Source organism: Daktulosphaira vitifoliae, unplaced genomic scaffold (genome assembly GCF_025091365.1).
Source record: "Daktulosphaira vitifoliae isolate Bord-2020 unplaced genomic scaffold, ASM2509136v1 Scaffold_1, whole genome shotgun sequence".
NCBI classification, from domain to species: domain Eukaryota; kingdom Metazoa; phylum Arthropoda; class Insecta; order Hemiptera; family Phylloxeridae; genus Daktulosphaira; species Daktulosphaira vitifoliae.
In genome coordinates this window covers 60,048,583-60,071,702 of record NW_026099572.1, presented here as the reverse complement: position 1 = coordinate 60,071,702, position 23,120 = coordinate 60,048,583, and the positions used below count along the sequence as shown (strand labels likewise).

The 23,120-nt window shown below is 24.4% G+C and overlaps 3 protein-coding genes across 6 annotated transcripts in view; 1 reads left to right on the top strand and 2 right to left on the bottom strand.

Moving 5' to 3' along the window:
• Positions 1–2,239: 2,239 nt before the first annotated feature.
• On the bottom strand, positions 2,240–15,889 carry LOC126894431 (GILT-like protein 1). Its single transcript, XM_050665474.1, has 6 exons — positions 15,743–15,889; positions 15,485–15,656; positions 5,264–5,398; positions 4,828–5,007; positions 2,670–2,816; positions 2,240–2,594 (listed from the first exon to the last, which is right to left on the bottom strand). The coding sequence occupies exons 2-6, from the start codon at positions 15,590–15,592 to the stop codon at positions 2,424–2,426; spliced, it is 741 nt and encodes a 246-aa protein (XP_050521431.1). The 5' UTR covers positions 15,593–15,656; positions 15,743–15,889; the 3' UTR covers positions 2,240–2,423.
• A 1,710-nt stretch (positions 15,890–17,599) lies between these two features.
• On the bottom strand, positions 17,600–21,483 carry LOC126894421 (eukaryotic translation initiation factor 2 subunit 2). 3 transcript variants are annotated; one of them, XM_050665453.1, is made up of 8 exons: positions 21,304–21,483; positions 20,686–20,836; positions 20,482–20,612; positions 20,297–20,414; positions 20,190–20,222; positions 18,140–18,347; positions 17,794–18,067; positions 17,600–17,720 (listed from the first exon to the last, which is right to left on the bottom strand). In XM_050665453.1, exons 1-8 carry the CDS (start codon positions 21,319–21,321, stop codon positions 17,676–17,678), a joined length of 978 nt encoding a protein of 325 aa, XP_050521410.1. In that variant the 5' UTR covers positions 21,322–21,483; the 3' UTR covers positions 17,600–17,675. The 3 variants fall into 3 exon arrangements, with proteins under 3 accessions (XP_050521410.1, XP_050521409.1, XP_050521411.1); XM_050665452.1 differs by having other exon boundaries at positions 20,482–20,624; positions 21,304–21,481; XM_050665454.1 differs by lacking the exon at positions 20,190–20,222 and having other exon boundaries at positions 20,482–20,624; positions 21,304–21,479.
• Positions 21,484–21,755: 272 nt separating this feature from the next.
• Positions 21,756–23,120, top strand: part of LOC126894393 (disintegrin and metalloproteinase domain-containing protein 10) — a 12,424-nt gene continuing 11,059 nt past the window's right edge. For both annotated transcript variants that reach the window (XM_050665367.1, XM_050665369.1), the window contains exons 1-2: positions 21,756–22,035; positions 22,093–22,365. In XM_050665367.1, the coding sequence (XP_050521324.1) occupies positions 21,978–22,035; positions 22,093–22,365 (331 nt within the window). In that variant the 5' untranslated portion in view covers positions 21,756–21,977. The remainder of the gene's footprint in view (positions 22,036–22,092; positions 22,366–23,120) is intronic.

Here is a 23,120-nt window from a genome sequence, read left to right as displayed (position 1 = left end):
TTAACTTTTAAAAGTTTTCCAGAAAGTCTGACACTTTTATATATATCTTATGTAATATACTTTATTATGAAAAAACAAATTTCGGACTTTATTTTGTCTTCACGGTAAAAATGGCTACCAAATGCTATTTTTGTGTGAAAATTATCGATTTTATATTTTTAACTTTATAACGCTATAATTTTTTGAATGGATCATTTAAATTTATATATATATATATATATATTTATTCATATATTACACTTATAAATCATAAAAGTTGTAATCAAGATATAAATAAGGAAATAGGAAATCATGTAGCTTTTAGAATAATCCACCAATTTTTTAAAATTAAATACTATCTACTGATTTGCATCGAAGCGTTTATATGATAGTGATTTTAATCACTGTCAGATATCATTATACTTGTCTTAACTATGCCACGTTGCCACTGTGCTGGGTTTTTACTTATGATGTAAAAATTATTTTATTGTAATTTTTTTTAAATCATTTTTATACTCCTTTGTTTTAATTTTAAAATAGTCATATTTTAACATTTCTCACAAAAAATGTTCAGTAAAAATATAAAAATAAATACTTATCGAGTATTTAAAACAAGGAATTTAATAAATAAAATGGGTAAGTAGTGTAGATAAGTATAGCTCATACTGCCGTATATTTCTTACGCATAGCCACTCAATTTCTCTTGTTATAACTTTTTGAAAAATGTATGGATCAACATAAACTTTTGTTTCTAAATACTTTTAAAAGCCCTTTCATCTGACATACTTTTTTTTTTTTAATCGGACGATTTTCCCTTATACGAGGGGCGTTGAAAAATAGATATAATAAGTAGATCTTTTTCAATTTAACTTTTGAAAATTTGTCAAAGATACTGCGTCTTTTAAATATCTGTTAATTTAAAGCTTACATTACGTACTATAAGTTAAAAAAAATTGTCTCAACGACCCATCTCTAAATGCAAATGGCCATCGAAGTCGAACAAATTTAATAAATAAATTTATTAAATATTTATTCTTATATTGCTCTTATACATCATAAAACTTGTAATCAGGAAATAAGAAAATAGAAGTTCATTTTGCTTTTGAAATAATTTACCAATTTCTAAAAATTATACACTATCTACAGATTTGAATCGAAGCATTTTTTACCATAGTGATGGGTCGCCAGACAATTTCTTTTTTTTTTAAGTTATAGTACATAACATAATCTTTAAATTAAACTATATTTAGAAGACGCGGCATTTTCGAAAAATGTTCAAAATTTAAGTTTAAAATGTTCTATTATTTATACCTATCTTTTTATTTTAAGATAAATTGAATGGCCAGCATTAAAAAAACCACCTTGTATTCATTGTATTACTTTCAAATAAAAATCTATATATTTGTCAATAATTAAAATAGAAAAATCAGTATAACTTAATAGCATTAAATGAAAAATTGCAAACATTTTTTTCATTATTTAATGATTTTTAAAAATAGGATATTGCAAATCTATGCTAAATCATTATCTTTTTTAAAGAGATGTAACAAAACTTCATTTTAGTAAATTTAATACAATTTTTTCCTATACCAGCCACATCCAACTATTATAATAGATATAATAAAATTTGAATTAAGATATTTTTTAATAAATTATATATAGTTAAATACATTGAAAATCAATTGATCCATCATCATATTGAAAGATAAAAAATTTTTTCTTAAATGGTGTTTTTAGAATATTCTACTAGTTTATTTATATAATTAGTTCTTTACATATAAATAAAAAAAATTAATAATACATAAAAATTAATAATTGAATGAAGAAATATATGCTTAAATTCTTTATTTTGCGTAAAGAAATAATATAAGCTTATAAAAAATATTACAACTCAATTAAAATAATACATAGTTAACTGATTTCACACACATTAGAAATACAATAATACTTAATATAAGCTCTATCTTATTATAAAATAATATTTTTAACAATGCTTAAAATTATGGTAGCAAGTAAAAGATGATTTTTAGTTTGGCCAATTTTTATTTATTATATGATACTCTAGTAGTTAAGAATTAATTATGAAAATAATTGAGAACATTAAATTTAAAATCTTAAATAAATTTAAGAACAGAGTTTTTCAACCAAACCATACGTTATTTGGAAAATATACAAATAATTACTGGAAAATTTGTAAATGACACATCTACTGAGCTAATAAAAATTGATTAAATGCACACAGAATATAATATAAAATAAAATATAATAACAAATGAAGAAATGCTATAAATCTAGATATAGTAAATACATATATGATAGTAAATATTAAAATACTAAAACAAGGAGATTTTAACCTATTTATTTAATAGCTATTTATAGGAAAATACAATTAAATTTTAGAATTTTAACCTACATAGGTAAGTAATTTTAACAGATGTCAAGATTTAAAATGATTTTATAAAAAAATAAGCACCAATTAATAAAGGTAACATTCCAGCAATTATTGCATCAGCTCCACTAGTAGAACATTGAGATGGTTTAGGTTCAGGAATTGATTCACAAACTGCTTTCTTCAAATCTGATTTTGCTAATTCCGCAGTGTCTTCTGTATTATTCTAAAAAAAAAAAAAAATCAGTATGTTATACAACATACAGTATTATGTTATTTTATAATAACTGGTTGCCCTTACATTGGCTATGAAAACTGTTGGCACAGTCTTAATATTTGCTTCAATATGAGCAGTTTCATCTTTCTTTAAAAGGGCATAAAAATCTTTATTGACACAGTTAGAAATGCCACTAATTACATCTGAATCTAATTTAATATCATTTCCACACTAAAAAGAAAAAATACATTATTGGTTACTTTTAAAAATGTCTGATAGTTTATATTGTACGTCTTAATAATTTAGAATCTAAAGCAACATTCACAAATTTAATTTATTAAAACCTGCAAGTACAGACATTTACTTAAATTTTCAGTGATTGAAATTAGTTCACACATGTAGCAACACTTCTGTAATATGTTCTTACTTTTGTAAATATATTTGAAACCATTTACTTCTGTTAGAAGTATTATATGTCAATACAGTTTTGGTGGTAATTCATTGTAGATATATATATATTTTTTTTACATTGTGTACAATGTCTATATAACTTTATAGAACAAAATTAAGTTAACTTTATTACCAAAAATGCAGGAATGTCAGATTCCTAAGCGGTATAGGTACACTTTGTTTTGGTTTGAAGGGTATACAATTTTTTTAAGTATATTTACATCCCCCAGAATAAGACCTATTAACACTTCCCAATAGTATCATCAGAAATTAATATAAGATTGACATTTTTCAGAACATAGGCCAAAATGTCTATTCATTGGACTTTTAAATTTTTTTTTGATTTTAAAAAACATTGTAATAAATTAAAAATAGCAAACTTCATAAAGTATTTGAATTTTTTCAAAAGTAGTAATGATTGTATTAAACTTTTTTTTGGGGAGGGGGGGATTAAGCAGAAGTGGTCAGGATTGTGTTAGTATAACATACACAGTATAATAACTTATTATTAATAAGTATTATACAGTATCATACATATTATGTATTATACGTCTACTTTTAAACATAAAAATTTATTTAAAAAAATATTTTACGTAACACACATAATAAATAAATTTTTATGTAATTAATATTTATTTTAAACCTATAAAATTTAAGGAATAGAATTTTTTGGTTTTTGTCAATTTATCGTACATTAGTTCATCTATATACATTTTTTTTTTTTAGTATTGTTGAAAAAATTATTACAAAAACCAAATATATTATTTATTTTTAATAAGTATTTTATTATGCGACTACCTTTGAAATCCAAATTGAACTTTATATGGTCAAATTTACAGTTTGTTTAAAGTTTTGAAAATGATTACATTTACTTTCGGTTTCAAAAATTAATATGACCTTACAAATTCTTTTAAAATAATTCAATATAGGTCAATTAACTTATTAGATATGTTAATAAAACCAAAAACATTTTGGTTTCGAGGCCTGTATAAAAATATTATTACTGAAATTCTTTTAAAATTTCATTAGATCAAGTAATTCTCATTATTACACAAAAATATAAAAGTACAAAAAAGGATAACATTTAAGTATAGACCATAATTGGCAAAAAATATTATAGTTGTAAACTGCAGTAAATTTAGGAGTTTCATGATATAACGTAATATACCTAATCAAAGTTAAAGTAATGTTAAAAAAAACATTTTTTCAGTTGATCTAGTTAGACTTAAAAAAAACTTTTTAATAATATTATAGGTACTTTTTATACATTTTACACATATTATAATATAATTACCTAATCCTGGTAGTGGTAGCTCAACACTTTGAAAATAATAAAATCCAACTACTCATAATTATATAAATTTGTTTTATTGTACTACTTAAATATGAATTATTTTTATAGTATTGAATAGTTACTATTCTATACTTTATTCTTTTTTAATAGGAATTCTTCATTAAATTATGAAGAAATTGAAAAAAATAATTTTTTACATAAAAAAATATTTAATATGAATTTTTTTATAAACCTTCTCAAATCCTTAATTATTCTTGCTCGCCTTTTAAATTCATAAATAAAAATACAAAATCATTTTAATTAGTTTTCTAGCACTATAACAATATTTAAGAGATCATCATTTCCTCAGCTTTATTTCAACTATTTGATGTCGGCTCTACTTTACATTGATTTGACAGGGTTTTTACACCAACTGTTGACCGGACATAACCTCATTATGGCCAAGAAAACCCGCAACTATGACAATATATAAAGGATAAATTATTAATATTTTATTACTTTTTTTATTTTTTCATTAACATCAGCTTCTTCGAGCAACATTGTACAGTTTATGAAGTCCAAAGTTTTATTTTGGTCTAATAATGAAATAGCACAAGCATGTACTTTGTCTTCTATACAATTGTTCGATTTATCACTTCCACAGGTTAAAGTATATTCAGTAGTATTTTGATTTTGAATCTAGAAATATTTGATAAAAATTAATGAAAAATTGTTTCTAAAGAATTTCTTTATATTAGTAATATTATTTAGTAAAAATTCTGCTATTTGGCTTACGCAAGTTAAATTATACTGGCACCTCTTTTCCATACTACCAATTTAGAAGTATTTAAAAAAAAATACTACTCTAGTATATAGTCTACTTAATTTGCTTTTAAATATACTTTTGATATTGTTAGTAATTAACATATTTATTTATAAAAAGCTACAAACTTACATGACCCAAGGCAAAAGGCATCAATTTAATATCCATATATTCATTCAATGCTTTATTTGTAGGTATTAATTGTTCTTTGATAAATTTTTTACTATCTACAGAATGGCCTTCATAAAATACTTGTACAGTAATTTTCTGTAAAAAAAAGACAAAATATTTAAAAAAAACTATAAAATTTCAACGTATCTATTAATTAGCTGTCTTTTCTTATCTTTTACCACTTTGTTATATCTTTACAAAGATACTTCTTCTAAATGGAGGCAATATTAATTTTTTCAAATGGAGTGCAATATGTTTAAACGCCAAAATTAATTTTACTACTCAAAGTAAATTTTATCTTTCTTTTATTTTAATAGGGAACAATCAAAGATGAATGGGCCAATTATAAAACCAGAATTATTCTAGTGGATCTCTCGTATGTTTATCGATTTATTTAAGAAGTGGGGCCTTAAAACTTTCATTCGTTTGAAAATATAAACGATAAACATAGGTATATAAATGATCAAAAGACAAAAATAATTCAATGAAACATTATACTTATTTAAAATGTATAGTGTAAAAATAAACTATGAGCAACATTTTTTACTAACTTAGGGGGTCCAAAATTATTTTAGCACCCTTGAAAATTTCATTCTACTTGTGCCTATAATAGGAGTCCTATCTATCGATATATAAATAATTCACCTCTGAGGGTGATAACTCCTCAAGGAGAGGAAGCAGAATCGTTCTCCAAGAATCTGACAATTTATCAAGTAAAAGGAGTTTGAAAGATCTGTCACAGACCTTTCAAACTAGCGAGAGTACACGAATAGCAACACTGACTAGTAGTCTTATCTCAGATCATCTTTTTCTATTTCTTAGTGATAATTGTAATTATCAGGCTTCTAATATCATATTGAACATTAATTAAAATAAAATGTATGAAAAAATTATAAATTTCGTTCTTTTAATAAAATAATAATTTAAAATTTGCTTTATTATCTATTATTAAGCCTACAAAGACTTTGATTTTATTAAGATCAGATTTTGAATATTAATATTGATATTATTAGTGTATCGATAAAGTAGTTAATATAATTTTTTTTTTTATTATAAATTCCCTCTTATTGTTTCATATCGCAATAAAAAAATAGTTAGATACGTTAAATACGTTCTTTTTAACTGATTTTATAAAACAAATGCATTTTTTATACTATTAAAAAAATAGTATTATCACAAATAAAAACAGATAGGTTTTAGATTTTGCTTATTTTTTTAATACAAAGTATCTACATAATTTTACAAGATAGTCCAAACACAAAAAACATAATTTCTTAGAAATAAATTAATAAATGCAAATTTAATGTTTAATTAGGAAACTTTTAATGAATTAATGACTCAAACAATAAAATTTTATCATAAAAATTACATGATATAATACATAATACAATAATATATGATCAATACTGAATTATATTTCAATGGACAGAAAAAAAGATTATTTAACAATTTTTTTCCATTTATAATACTTATAATTTCAGGGGGGTGTTACAACCCCATAAATCACACTATTTGTACCACTGAAACTATATAAATAATTTTAAATAACATTTAATTAAATATGAATATTTAAATCGCAATGATTTTGTATGATTTTAGTAAATTTCGACAATTTTTACCACTACCACAATTTTTGCAGACAGTTTTAATAATTAACCAGCATAAAGTATTGTAGTATACCGGTACTCATGGCTATAGAGAAAAGAAGCGTAGATATTCAATAGGGTAACGTTGGACCGAAGGGTTGGCGCACGTCTGTATTGTCTGGAATACCAGGGGAAGGTTTTGGAAAGTTTTTTTAAACCCTCCCAGCTGCACCTTCAGTACACTAACACAAGTTGTACACACCCGTAGGCCTGTCTGCAAAATAGCAGACCGGTCGGCGGGTGTACAAGAAGAAATGAAGGGGACCTGCACTCTGTCTGGTCCATTTTATTATTTGCAACCGCGTGCGAATACTATCGCCCCTCACGACAACAGTTCCCTCCTTCAATCTAACAACGATTGCACTCACTAGATGGTACACATAAAAAGGAGTTTTTTTTTACAAGAACTAACATAGTTTTAAAATATTTCAAAATAAGTATAAAAAAATCACTTTTTCGTAACTTGTACAATGAATTAACTTCAACTCAGAAGCTAATTTAAAATAATTCAATGTGTAAATAAAGGGACATAATTACGATGACATTTTACTTGATAATTCCTAGGAAATTAATTCATCAAAATTTAATAAAAAAAATAGTAAAATAATTTTTTATTTTATTTACATATCCTTAGATATTATTTCTTTTCAATACATAAAGTAATGAATGATATCGATGAACTTTTCCTTAGTTATGAATTTAGCCACTAAAATTAATTAACTCAAAAACTTAAAAATTGAAGATTTTGTATTAGGGATATAAAATTTGTTATTTTATTTTGATTTTCTATAGTTGTTTTTCACCAAAAAAGTTATTAAAATATAAGCTGTCGCTTCAAATAAGTGACCCATACATTATTTAAGCAGTTTTTATTAATTCATTTGTATATTTGACAAATCTCAGTAAACGTTTTCTCGTTAAAATAATTATTTATGAAAATGTCATCAATATAATCATAAAGTTAAATCAATAATTAGATACTATAATTATTATATGAAATCTAAAAAAAACTGAATTATAATAGAAATATTTTACTTTTTGAATTTTAATGATTAATATATTTATTTTCTCTTTAAACAAACTATATTGAAATCGTAGCTTATCAAATAATAATAAAATAGTTTATATAAAATACAATTTTTTAAATTTATTTAACAAAATTTTCAAATACTAATACAAATTATAAATGTTATGTACAAGAACCTTGTTAGAGTTCTCAAATACATTGATTTCAAATAGAACCAGAACAGTAAATATGTTCATTTTGCACAGCCCACAGACACATACTTTGTAAATAGTACAACGTCATTAACTCATTGTAATTTTATCAAAGTTATACACAAGTGTGAAACAGATATAATACGCTATGTAGGTATAACGAAAACCATTAAACTCCAAGTAATATAATAACTGTTAATTACTAGTGCAGAGTATAGCTAAAATATTATTATATTAAAAATAATTATGTTGTTAACGAAGTTCAGTCTTAAGATATCGCTATAACTATGTTCATTGTTCACTTTTTATTTATAACATAAAATAATTATTCGAAAAATTTATCGGTCGGCATAAAAATGTTATGTTTTTTACATTTATTCTTTATTATCTTTTCTAGTACGCACAAATTTCTTTAAATAATGACAAAAAGCAAGGGGGATAACTATATTACATGCACAATATTTTATAAATACTTTTATATGCTTTCATAAAGAATAAAACCCCCATTATAAAAATAAAGAAATGGTACAGATATATTTTGGAGATATTCAAAAATTTCTTATGCTTATTGCCCCCGCCAAAAAAAATATGAAAACGCCTTTAATACTTTTAAAAAATAGAAAAATAATTCTGGCTTTTAACCAAAAAGGGAAGGACAATACAAATACTCTTATATGTTCTCTTAGTAAAAAGTTGTACAATGATCTACCTTCTAAGTGTAACAAATGTTCTTTATACCTTTTAATCATAAAATACAGTATTTAAGTAAACATAGCTTAATTACTATTTTCAAGAGGAAAGTTGTTTATAGTTAAAAATAAATAACGCTGTCTAACAAAAATAAAAAACTGGTGACTTTTTAACTCGTGAAATTTAATTTTTTTTCATTACTACATCTAATAATTAGTAATATTCAATCTTTCTATAAAATATTTAATACACTGCCCTATGTTACCAAATTTAATGTACTATAGGAGTAACACTATTTTTTATTTTTATTTTTAAGTTGGGTAACTAGTTTGACACGAATCGTTGTCATCTCCCATAAACATATTAGTTCAGTAAGACCACATAATAAGCCACCCACTATGTGTATTCAAGATAATCGCGTCTAGAGTTATATAAACAAGGTGATAAAAATGGGCGGAAACAGATATTTAGTGTACGGTCCAAACACTAAACACTGTTATAGAAAAGTGTTCACAACGTCGTTATGGTTAAAATACACGCACAACCTTCGTGCAATGTAAATATTCCATAAATAATGTTTAAAAAAAACACCTTTGAAAAATAAATTAACCAAAAGATATTGCAGGTTCAGTGATTTGAGTTGAAGTCTGTAACAATAAATTCAAATATCTATTTACAAAAAAAATGCTTAACTAACAATCGTCTTCACTGTTTACACTAGTCGTTTTTTATAATACAATATTCATTAACATAAGCAGTCGACTTCGTAATCGTATTTTAAAAAGTATGGCGATATGACTAATCTATAATTGTATAAATTCATGGCTTTTTTTTTAATAATAAGGTTTTCAAAAAATAAACTTAATACAAAGCTCATATAAGAAGTTTATTTTGGCTATAATAATATATATATATATATATATGTATTCAGAAACATATACAATGCCGTTAATTAAACAAACAGAAAAACTAGGAATCCGGTTAAAATTTCGACTCGACAGTCAAACTTTAAAAAAAATATACTAGTCAATATTACCACAATTAGTTAAATAATTTTAATGCGTAAATATATTTAAAATAAAAGGAAAAAATTTAATTTAAAAATCATTTTCATAAGTAGTACTAGCTATTGTAATATTAAAATAAATTTATAATTAAGCTAATAATTTTTAAGATAGATTTTGGTATGAAAACCAGAAGTACAACTCATTGAAGCGATTGTAATCGCTTTAGCAAATCAATTTTTAACTATTGAATTCATGAATTTGTCCATTAAAAATTAAAAATATATTAAAATAAATATGTTATTACCCTTACAATTTTTGTAAACATATTGATTATACCTTTTTATTACTCATAGCCAAAAAAATAAGATAAAATAAAACCATATAAAATACATTTTACAATATTTATTCAAACTTGAAGATTAGATCAACATGTGAAACAAAATACAACCTTCAGGGGACAAATGCAATTATTCTACCTTTACGAATACCCGTAGGACGCTATCTCCTGTCGTTCGCTTTCAGTGTATTGTGTTGATAGTCTAAGCAATAATAACAGGCTTGGAGATAGTCAATCAAAGAACACACCGCCACATAATCAATGAACCGATACAAAATATCTTTTTTGAATATTGCTCAAGTCGGAAAACAGATTTCCTTTCATTAGAGGTCAAGTGCACACTACAAAATATTGTAGTTGTCAAAGAATAAACAAACACTGGTCTATAATAAAATAATATTGAGGCTCAAAACTGACCCTGAATAACAAAACTAATTAAAAGATTACAAAACCAATGATATGTGGTACGAATTTTAATAATTATATTTAAAAAATAACTCAAAAATTATTCAGTCGTAGCAAATTAAAGGCCTTCAAACAAAAATATTGATTTATAAATTTCAATAAGCTTATATAGTACTGTAAATCAATTAATACTAATTTTTCAAATGATATTTTCTTTAATTATTTAACCTATGCGCGATGATTAAATGTTTAAACAAAACATAATTTTAAGTTTATAGGAATAAATCATCTCATTAAAACCGAATTTAATATGTGATGATGAATGCAAAATAGTCATTTATTAATAAATTCAATTATTACAAAATTAGTGAACGTTGAATTTATTTTCGTTAATTTTCTATACTTAACACATTGAAACTTGAAAAAATTCGTTATAAACAAACGAAAAACAACGTTTTTTGACGAACACATCGTGTAAATAATATTTGGCTTTTTCATGTCAATTGTGGAATATGAATATATTATTCTTATAGCGACTAAAAATAAAGCATGTAAATAAGTAACATTTATGCATATTGTTGAGAAAAAAGTACTTTTGTTTGACTCATAGGATGAGTAATGCTGTGGCAAGCCGATAACGATACTGTTGGGTCACGTGAAACAATACCAGCAATGTAACAAATGACATGTAGGACAGTTAAAAACCATATTATACTAAAGCTTAAAACAGTTCAGATATTTCTGTTTGAACACTGAAATATGACTTCTGTGTAATTTTTACTCCCGTATGATCCCTTAAGTTTTAACATCTGTTTAAAGATTACGATATTACAATATAAAATGAAAATTGATCTATGGTTATTTCTCTCAAAACAATAACTTGGAGGCTTCATATAAGTCAAACGAAAATATATAATAAATTTAATGATTTCCTTCTCTAAATATATCTATAAAAATTAATTTAGTCAATTTATAATTGATTAGTAAAAAGAAAAATTACATAAATATAATTTATTTGTTTAAAGGTTAAGGTTATTCATTCATATAAATATTTAGGTATATATAAACTGTAGAACTTTGTCAAATAAAACAATAACATTTTGGTCAAATTTACACTCCGCTAGTTTTTATGATTTTATAGAAATGAATTTTTTATAATTAAAATGTGCAAACTTTCATTATGTTGAAATCGAAATGTGTTTGGTAAATACATTTGTATAGGTAAATACCTATACATTTTCACTTAATTATTTTTATTAACGAATAAACTCACTGACCTTCTGACCGAAATAATAATACTCTAGACATATTAGTTGTATTTTCCCCTAACATAGTTTTTATTTACATAACTTTTACATATAAAATGTTTCGATAAAATTGACAGGTGACAGAATGTATTGATTTTCATTGTACACCTTATAATATGGAATTTTAGAATACGATAAAATCGGTTTTTTATAAATAGTTTATTATAATATCACATGAATAAAGGATATAAGGTTAGGTTCATACATTTTAAAAGTGACCTTAAACCTTTGACACGATATTGTCAATAATGGGGAAGAACAAACCTCAATAAAAAAATAAAAATATAATAATGCCCACATATTTTTTAATAACATTTGTAATATTCAATGATTTTAACTTTTAAGTAATAATTGACGCTTAAAATATTGAAATATTAATAATTAATAAAACTGTACATCTTATACTTGAAAGTTTTATTTTTTTAATTTAGTTTAAGGAAGATAACTAATTTATGTTCCTATAAGACAAATATTCATTATTTTTTAAAATATAATCAAGATTAAAATAATAAAAACATGAAAAAAAGATTTCTCTATTAGTTTACTTATAATCTTTTTAAAGGTAAAAATTTAATTTCTGTCAGTGAGAAATATTTTTTTTTTTTTTTTTTATTCAGTAAATTGATATGTATGTGTCTCAATAATTATGAATGAAAATAACTAAAAAATAAGACGCATTATTATTACACGTCTTATTTCTTAAAGTTTTTTTTTGAAAAATTACAAAAACAACTGTTTATACTGATATTTATTAACATCTGCAAATTGTGTTATTTTGAACTAGTTGTTGTTGAGATACAAGCATTTTGAGTCCAATACTATAGCTTACATATAGTATAATATATTATAAATTTCTTAATCTAAATTGAAAGGAATTATTGTAAAAATAACTATGAGTACTAAATGAGTAAACATGATTCAATTATAAAAAATAAAGATCCAATAAAGTAAAGTTCAGGCATTTTTAAGATTAGTATTGATTGATATTTAAGAGTAATTAAAATTTATGTCTAAAACACATATGTCGATGCGTAATTGAAACATAATAAAAAAAATTTAACGTTTCTACCAAAAATTACATGTCTTATAACTTTAATTATTCATAGAGAATAAATCATTGGAACGTTTTACTTTTTGTAATCATATAATACATTACACCAGCTTTATTTTGAAATAATTTAGTATGATTTATGCATTCCGTTACTAAGTAAAATATTTTAAAATTGACTAATTTTACCGAAAATTGTAAGATTTTTAACTTTAATATCCAGTAAACTCCCAGAAATCATGATTTCGAATAGTTTTTCTTTTTTAATCTTAAAATACAATGTATTAGCTTTAATTTAATGTAAGTTTAAGAAAGTCAGATTTTTGGAACATTATCAAAAATTGAAATAAAAAAATATCCTAAGTTAATGATTGAATTGCAAAAAAAGTACTTTGTCGGCGAGACAAAAGTTTAATGTATTATTAACAAAAATTTTGTAATAATTTATCCAGTTTATTATTACAATATAAAGTGAAAACTAAAAATATTAACATTACAAATATTTTTATTATTGGGACCGAGAGGAATTTTTGAAAATTTAGCACTAATAGCCTTAACAAGATACGCTTTGTGATCTTGTGACATATTACTGAACAAAATCAATCTAAACTAATAACATCGAAGCTAAAAAATGTAATTTTAAGAAAAAGAGGTATAAACTATTTAATGAAATATGTTTCTGATCTAATATACAGCAAAACGATTTTCAGTAGCGTATTTAGAAATATTGTATAGGGGTCCAGATAGCTTTTAGAACATAGAGTAATGAGAAAATTCACCCCTCCACTACTTTCGCTTCTATTATTTTACACCCATAGGAGGACTCCATATACCTTCCCCATAAATATGCCTTTGACTATCATTAATAAATTTAGCGTATTTAATCAATATACTATACTTAGTGCATATGCAATTAGCGTGAATAAAAACAATATTTAACGCTAACAATTTTATATACCTAAGTCACGAAATTAATGCATTCAACAACATTCGTAGGGTATTACACATTAGATATCATAAAATTGATAGAAAATAGACTTCATAATAAATACCCATCATAAATCATGAGAGAACAAGTATTAATTAATAACTACAAGTAAAATAAATAAAATATCAAAAGAAACATTGATATATTTTTAATGAAAATACTACAATTTTTTTTGTTATATATAAATAAGGCAGAACTAATTCCTGTACTCTAGGGATACAAAATTATCTCACTAAGTCAATTTCCCTGTTGGTGAAATATTGACTATACCTCTCATCTCTTTACTACACCGCTACCACAGAATACAAATTTAGGTACAGTAATTAAACCAGAATCTCTAAACAATAAAATCATAATTAACAAAATTTAGATAAATTCATATCTTAATAATTTGAAAGGGCTCATTTTTCAATTAAAAGTTCATTATATTTAATATATTTTGGTTATTACAAGTAAAACAATATTCTGTATATTTAAAATTATTTGTTTGTAAAAAATAAAATTCAAAATTCCTATATTACTTCAAATTATTTTAAAACTCGTTCGTAGATAGGTTGTTTTTCGATTTAAATTCATACAAACAACTAACAGGTGTTCATTTTACAGTATTGTTTGCAGTATATGAATCATCGACAAATCAGCCTATTTTATTTTTAAATGCTATACATTCAAACTGACAAATGTTCAACACTCAATAAATTCATTTACTAAGCGCCGACAATAATTTTTAATCCAATTTCAATTCTAATGTAACGCTTTTTAATTAAAACGGATATGTAATATAAAGTAAAATAGAAAAAAACAAATTTACAATAAAGTACTTAAAACACGCAAACCTAAAAATGCTATACAAAATTATTATTCAAAAGTGAATATATTATGGAGTTTTAATGTCTTTTTAATTATTTTTTTTGTATGAAGCTGTTATTAAAATAAAGATATTAATAAAACGGAAAGTTTTTAGATTTGTATGAATGAAAAACTATTTTAAACATTACATGGGTTAAATTTTAGTAAGTTAGTCCGATAAGAGTATTATCTAATTAAAAGGTAATTCGACGAATTATCTTTTGCTAAGCCCATAACAGCTTACCCCATCATTTACGCATGCTAAGTTATCACATATTTCTACGATTAAAATATAGTACTTGAATTTGAGAACATATATTTTAACCAAATAGGTATATCGGTAAAATATTGATCAAAAAATAACATGTTTACAAAAATAAGACTGATTATTACCCAAATTGTTGAAAAAATTCATTAGTATTTTGTCTAAATATATTAATAAAAATAACAATCACAAAATAAAACTTAACCATTATAATTGATTAGGAGTCTAAAAATGTTTTTGTCATTTATAAAATTATAAAAGTAAAATGTAAGCATGTTGATAATTAATATAATATAATTACACAAACATAATTAATAATTTATTAACTAGAGGAAATAATTCATAGTTAATAATTAAAAACGAAATAAAATATTCGTACTTATCAATGTTGAAATTATGTTAGTTTTTCATATTATACTCACTGCTGGTGAAGAAGGATTTTCATTGGGTTTTGACGTCTCTTGAGCATAGTATTGTGCAAGAGTAGCTAATGTCAAAATCACTAAGAAGCTTTTAACCCGATGTTCCATTTTTCTATTTCAATGAACTTGATACAAATATTTTACAAATAACAGCTTCTATTTTCTTTTTAATCTAGGAAAATGATGTGAAATAATGAGGTTATTACTACATTCAAATTACAATGAGAAATTATAAGCTGAATATTGAACACTACGTACGTGCTTTAAAAACCGGCGTCTGGATACAAAAAGTGAATATGTTGGGCGCGAGGGTCCAGTAAAATTGCACCAATCATAAGGTGGGGGGGGGTCCTACGAGTACACGATGCGATATCTAGTGGTATGGTTTATACACAATTTTTTATTTTTAACTCTTGCACGCCGATATTGTGAGCTTTTGAAAACAATATCTTTCAAAACTATTATTGAGTAAAAACTGATAAAACACAAAAACAAATTATTGAAGGACAAAATTTATTACGAAGTAAAAATACTTAACTACTTAAGTTACACTAATAATATTAGTATCGCACTGTGAATGCAAGAGGGCTATATCTCGAGTAAAGTCGATAAAAAATGTCAACGTATTGGCCTTCCATAATAGTGACATTGTATGTTATTATGTTTCTAGCATTTACATTTAGTCTATGTTAAATTTTATACAAGTTGTTTGCATATTTCTACAAAGAACAAAAATTATGATACTGTAAAAAACAGTATTTTTAAGTTTCAAAAACATATACATTTTTTTAAAAACACTGAATCTAAAATTTTAATAGGTATACTAGAGATAATAAGGTCTGACTTGTAACCTATTTAGATTATATATAAAAATGTTGAAATGTATTTTAGTATTTAAAAAAAATGTCCGGTAATTGTTTTTATGAAAAATTTGCGTTAAAGTAAAAAAAATCGAAATTTTTAAAAATATTGTACTTCAAAATGTATTAAAATTAATCTGTTGAAAAAACCTAACAGATTCACATCGAAGTATTTTGTTACGATAGTGATGTTAATAATTGTCAGATATTATCTTTGCTTATCTTTAACTAATCAGCGCCCCTATTGTACTGGATTTTTTTTTTCATTTTTTCATGTGCACATAAACAGATGTAGTCATTACTAAACTAAATTTTTTTAAGTAAGAGTATTATACTTTGTTGTTAAATTTGGATAATTTTATGATACTATATCGGAAAGTTATCGGAATATCTTTTTGAAAAAAATGTTCTAATTTATTCTTCCTAAAATTTTAGGAGATCATGTTTAGAGGTTTTATAAAAATAATGATCATAATCATGTATTAGGAACAAAAATATATTGGTAACATCCTTTGTTTAAAGTGTAAAAATTTCTTAAAATTACCGATAATTATTATACTTAATATTATTTCATGTTTCACTATATTCAATTAAAAATTTAATTCAATTTTTTCCAATGAATTTTATGAACAGATAATTAACACAAGGTAAACATCAGGTTTTATAAATTAGTGATTATTATATTATTATTAATGAGCTAATTTTTCAAAATGTTCACTGTAATGGTGTGTTGACCTTATTATTAATAAAAAAAAACTTAATTAAGCAAATGGTATATTCAATTTCAATAAATTATTTCTTTTCATCTAAATTCAATCACTTACATAATTCCTTAGAACATTAATTATACAGTGTTCAGTAAATAAGGAAACTGGTTCCTATTGTTCCCATTGTTTGTAAAAACCGACCTCGTTTCTTACTTGCTGAACACTCTGTATAGTAGATCACAAAAGCTATCCATAACTGATTAAAATAGGCTTTGCTAAGTTTTAAATTTAATTTTATTAATATAAATATTAAAAACTTTGGAAAAGCATATTTTCTTAGTGGGGTCTAGAATTTATTGCATAAATTTCAAAGAAAAATAATTGATTTTATATTAACAAATTTTTAATTTTCACATGGAGAATGATTTTAATAGTAAAATCATTATAATACTGACAAATAATACAATATATCTTACAAATATAACTACTTATATTATTGTGAAAATTTTAATTAAATAGTTTATTATAAGAATTGAATAATAAAAACATTTTTAATAGCTGTATAAATTTGAAATTTATTTTTCTGATCTAATATAATATGAACGTGAATACAATTTATAATAACTATGCTGTTTTCGCTCTGATCGCTGCACGTTTTCCAGTAACAGCCTGTATAATAAATAATCAGATAAATGTTTAAACTTCCATTAGTTTTACGAGTTAAAATATTTTTTGTACTTACCTGGAAACCAGATTTGATACTAGCAACAGAACAACGTGAACCACATGTTTCACACTGTAAGAAAAATAGACGAGTATCTTTTTGTAATATTGTGTCAGGTGAACGACATGTATGACAAGTAACATATTCTTTAATATATCTCCTGAGCACATTTTCAATTTGTTTTTGCTGGAAACGTCCTTTAATAATTAGTTGACTATTACCATCAACTGAACCACTAGTACCTAATTCAGCTAATAAGAAATCTAATAAATGTTTAGGTTGACGATGTAATCTATAAATTAAGAAATTAGATTTATAATTAGAGCTGTATTACAAAGAATAAATATTGAAAATCATTTCTTACGTTTTGCAAATTTCAGTAAAATTAGCAAATGATGTTTTTTTGGTACCTATTCGCACAACTTGAGGTGGTCTCATGACAAATTTTTGTTTCTTACCAGCAACCATGTCTGGATTTTTTTCTCGCATTATTTCAAATACTCTGGTCAATAATTCATCATACGTATAATCACGATCAGAACCAAACCATGTGTGACTTTCACCATCAGTTGCTAGTTTTTAAATAATAATAAAAGTATAAATATTGCATAATCACAATTAATAATTATTAATTATCAACAACAATCAACACTTTAATAATATATTATTACAACATCTAGAATACAATTTTTCATTTTGATAAATAAAAAGAATATATGCATATAGTAGACCCTTGTCAAATCTCAAAGAGAACAGAAAAAAAGTTTAAAATATCAAATTTCATTAAAATTTAAAAAAAAGGATAAATTTTAAAATACAGAATTTGTTTTTTTATTCTATTAGCAAAGTTTGTTTTTGTTTACTTAAATGTTTTCTAAAGTTGATAATACATTTTCTGCATTGTCTTCCTTATCTTTTGATGCTTCAATAAAATTTACCGTTAATACCTTAATGAATAGATGTACGAGGTGTGTTCAGAAAACAATGGGAATTTTTGTTTTTTGAAATATTTTTTTATTTATTCGTCTACATTTATGTTGTCGCCTTCAAAAGAGTTTTTTTTGGTTTGCTTGACGTAAACAGCATTGAATTTGTAAGTAGTACTCCTTTTTGATCGTATAACCTCCTGGCAAGAATTCATGATACACTATGCTATTAAAATCGAAAAACACAGTGAGCATAACCATCACGTTCGGTCGCACTTGTTGAGCCTTTTATGGCCCATAAACCTATGTTACATCACCTGTTATAACATGTTTAAATAATTCTTTATCGTTGTTGACTTCATGAAGTCACTTCTAAGCAACATCCATTCACTGCCGATTTTATATTCAAAATTCAAAAATAAATTTTGCTGCAACGCATTTCATATCCATAACATTCGAAAAAATTTCATGGCCTGAGCCAATTGATATTCCAACATCTTCAGCAACTTCTCTGATTGTGTTTTAAATAATTGTTCATAACCAAGTCTTTCACTTTTTTCATGTTTTCATCGGTTGTTGATGTGCTGGGTATTCATCATATTCAACGTCTTCACGGCTATATTGGAAATGTTTATACCACTCGTAAACTCTTGTTTTACTCATGGCAGACTCACCATGGGCTTTTGTTTACATTTCACACACTTTGATACACTTGATTTCATTTTTTACACAAAATTGAAAACAAATTTTTTAAACCATTTTTTTTAACAAACGAAAATTGACAAGCTCATAAAAACATGTTTAACTTTAACGGCTGCTACTGACAAAGTAAAAAATGAGAACAGCTGAAAATTTGATCATACTTCAAGAAATTATGTAATAACGTTATAACATTTTTTTTTAATAATTGAACTCTCCAAACTTGTAAAAATTTAAAAATTCCCATTATTTTTTTAACAGTATAGATGTTATATTTGGTAGTAAAAAGTGTAACTTAGTAGAATTTAATTCAATATTAATTATGAGCGGTACAGTTAGTTTTTTTATTATTTGACCTATAATCAACTGGTAAAGATTTTATTCCTTTAAAACACTTAGGTTTCATAGCTTAACCAATAATCATTTTATCCTATTTTATATATACCAACTAAAAAATTTTCAATTCTCACTATACTAATAACCTGTTTGTATATTCAAGATAATAAAATATGATTAATTTTATTTTGAATTATCGAGAGTAAAACCTTATTGAAGATAATGGCAATTTTTAGGGAATTGCAAATAGGTTTAAGATTGTGTAAAATTTGAGATAACAACTTTTGACAAAAATAATCTATTATATTAATTTGGAATTAGCTAAATTAAATTGAATAATTTAAAATATTTTATTTATTATAGTTGCCACATTATTTTTAGCAAGGATTTATGGAATAAATCAATCAACTGTAGACAAAATTTCTTATAAACTTGATTCATATTTGACCTTACCATTGTCCAAATTCCGTTTACCATCGTGAAAGCATGTATATTAAAAGATAACATATAAAACTATTTATATTGTCAATGCTACTAGAAATAATTCAAATAAGACTTACTGTCATCAAGTTTATCACCCTTTTTATCAGTTTCTTCAGCTACTAATTCATCAATATCCTTCTTTTTTTTTTTTTTTTTTTTTGTTTTTGAAAAGTCCATATCTAAATCAAAATCATCCTACAAAGAAAATAATTGTTAAAATAACATTTCAATAATAATTAGAAAAAAAATTTGTATGATATACATCCATAGCATCTCCTTGACCATCACCATTTTCCATTGCAGATGAACTATCAGGTAAAGCATTTTCTAAATCATCTAAATTAATTGTAACCTTTTTTTTCTTTTTCTTTTTTTTGCCAAAGTTATCAAGATCTAAATTTCCATCTATATTTGAAATTACTTAATAATAATGAATACCTTGTCAAAATTTAAAATAACTAAATACCATCAAATTCATCAGGGTCTGGAACAGGATCTTGGTTTTCCTTATCTAAGCTTTGTTCATTTTGCCCATCAGAACCACCTTCAGCTGCTAAAGCACTATCAAGATCAAACTTCTTCTTCTTCTTCTTCTTTTTAATAGATGGGTCAAACAACTAAAATTATAAATCGAAATTTATTAAAAAATGTATTATTATAATTAAACTGTAATCTACTAAAAGTAAGAAATATTAAGTAACTACTTATACCACAAATATATTTTGAAATCAGTTTATTAGTTGTACATATATTTAAAGAGTTTCATAATAAAATTACAAATAGTTAGTAAATACTGTCCAATTTAAATTCAAAATACATAAGTAAATGCAAAAGTTGGTAACATTAATGAACATTTGTTTATTTGATAAAATTGTGTTAGTAGATAGTCTACAATTTTTAACAAAAATATTTCTATACATAATTATTTTATATAATACCACAATAATAGATTTCATTTTAATAAACCTACAGTTTGGTATAACTTAAAATAATAAATAGACGGAGATTGTTTTTTTTTTAACATTAGAGTGAAAACACGACAAAAATACTTATCAAGGTACTTAATTATTGAAGATTTACTTACAGTTTCCTCTTCAGTCATTTTTTGACAAATTTAGTTACACAACTATAGTTTAACAATGGCAAAAAAAAAGTAAAATTTGGAATTCCAAAACTGTAAATTCTAAAAAAAATGTGGGTACTATGGTGTGTGTGAAAAATATTGCATCAGCTCATCAGCTAATGTGGCCAATGAATTACAATCAACTTAAACGATTTAACAGTGTTTTTATTTCATATAACTAGTGATAAAGAATAAAAAATCAATATAATAAATAGTGTAGAATTTTTTGTTTACCAAATATGTAGAATTCAAAACTATAAATTTATTAATAAAATTATAATAATAAAAATGTATAATTTAAATCAATTTTATTTTGATTGGAGTTTAATAAAAGCTAAATATTTGTGTTCGATTGAGTGTTGGCAGCACCGGTCTGTTTTATCTATATCTTAATTGTACTATTATCGCTTAAATCACTAAATTGTGAGCCTCAAATAAAAAACAAAGAATACTTCCTGACAGATCTGTGAAAATGGAAATTCGAAAAATGTTGTTAAAAATGATTTTTTTGAAATAAAAAAAATCTGATTACATTACTTCCTGTTTAATTATTACAGTGACTATTTCATTAATGTGACAATTATTTATGTTTATTTTTATGCCTGTGATCAATTTTTTTTTTAATCTTTAAAAATATGTATTCATTTTACTCAATGGTTGTTGTGCTCCTTATAGCTGTTAACAATATCCAAGGTTTGTTTAGATTTAATTTTTAATATGTTTCGTAATTAATGTAATTATTTTTCACAGGCAAGCGTCTCAATCAATATGTAGCTCATTATGAGCCTGTTGATTATGATCCTGAACATTTGGCTTATAGTCATAATAGAGCCAAACGATCAGTAATAAGTTCAGATAGTAGTGTAAATTTAGCATTTAAAGCACATGGTCATCATTTTCAATTACGATTACGTCGAGACTTAGAAACATTCTCAAATTCAATTGAAGTTTTAGATAGCAGTGGTAAACATTTACATCCAGATCATGTAGATACATCCCATATTTACCATGGACATATTGTAGGTAAGTTACATTTTAATAAGTGTATCATAAATATTCTTGCCATGATTATTTAGTTACTTATGATTTAAAACTATATTAATTGAAGCTTTTAAATGAATGTAATCTTGGTTGTTCTTAGATTGAATTTTATACATAAAATATATAAAAAAAATTGTTGTTATATATAACTTTTTAAATGAATATATTTATAATAATTTATTTTTAAAGGGTTGGCTTGGCCTAATAGAAACGTATGTTTTGGTACATCGGGTTATCTACAGGGTGTCAACAATATTTTTCTTGTAATTTTTTAGTGATGTCTGGTCTCTGGTGCAAGCCAGCCATATAAATCGTCCTGTCCATCAATGGCCTAGCCAAGAAATATCTTTGACTCCCTAACATGTGAGAGAGGGGCACCACCCTCTGTAACATGTTAAGTTTTAGAAATAGAAGGATATGAAACTGATCATTATATATTTATATATATATATTTATATTTTTTAAATGTTTTACTGTTTGATAAAATATTTAAATCTCCCTTATTATTTAAAGATCAAAACATCAAATTATTGCAGTTATCTGTATTATAATATTGATAATTTTACTATCAAGTAAGTTTTCTTAATTTTAATGAGAGATAATGTAATATCAGAAAAATGGTAAACCATTTACAATTATAAACATCTATTAAAAGTGTTTTTATATATTTTAGCTTCGATGAGAAGCTGAGAAGGTATTAATTTTACTATGATATGTTTTGTTTTTTTTTTTTTTTT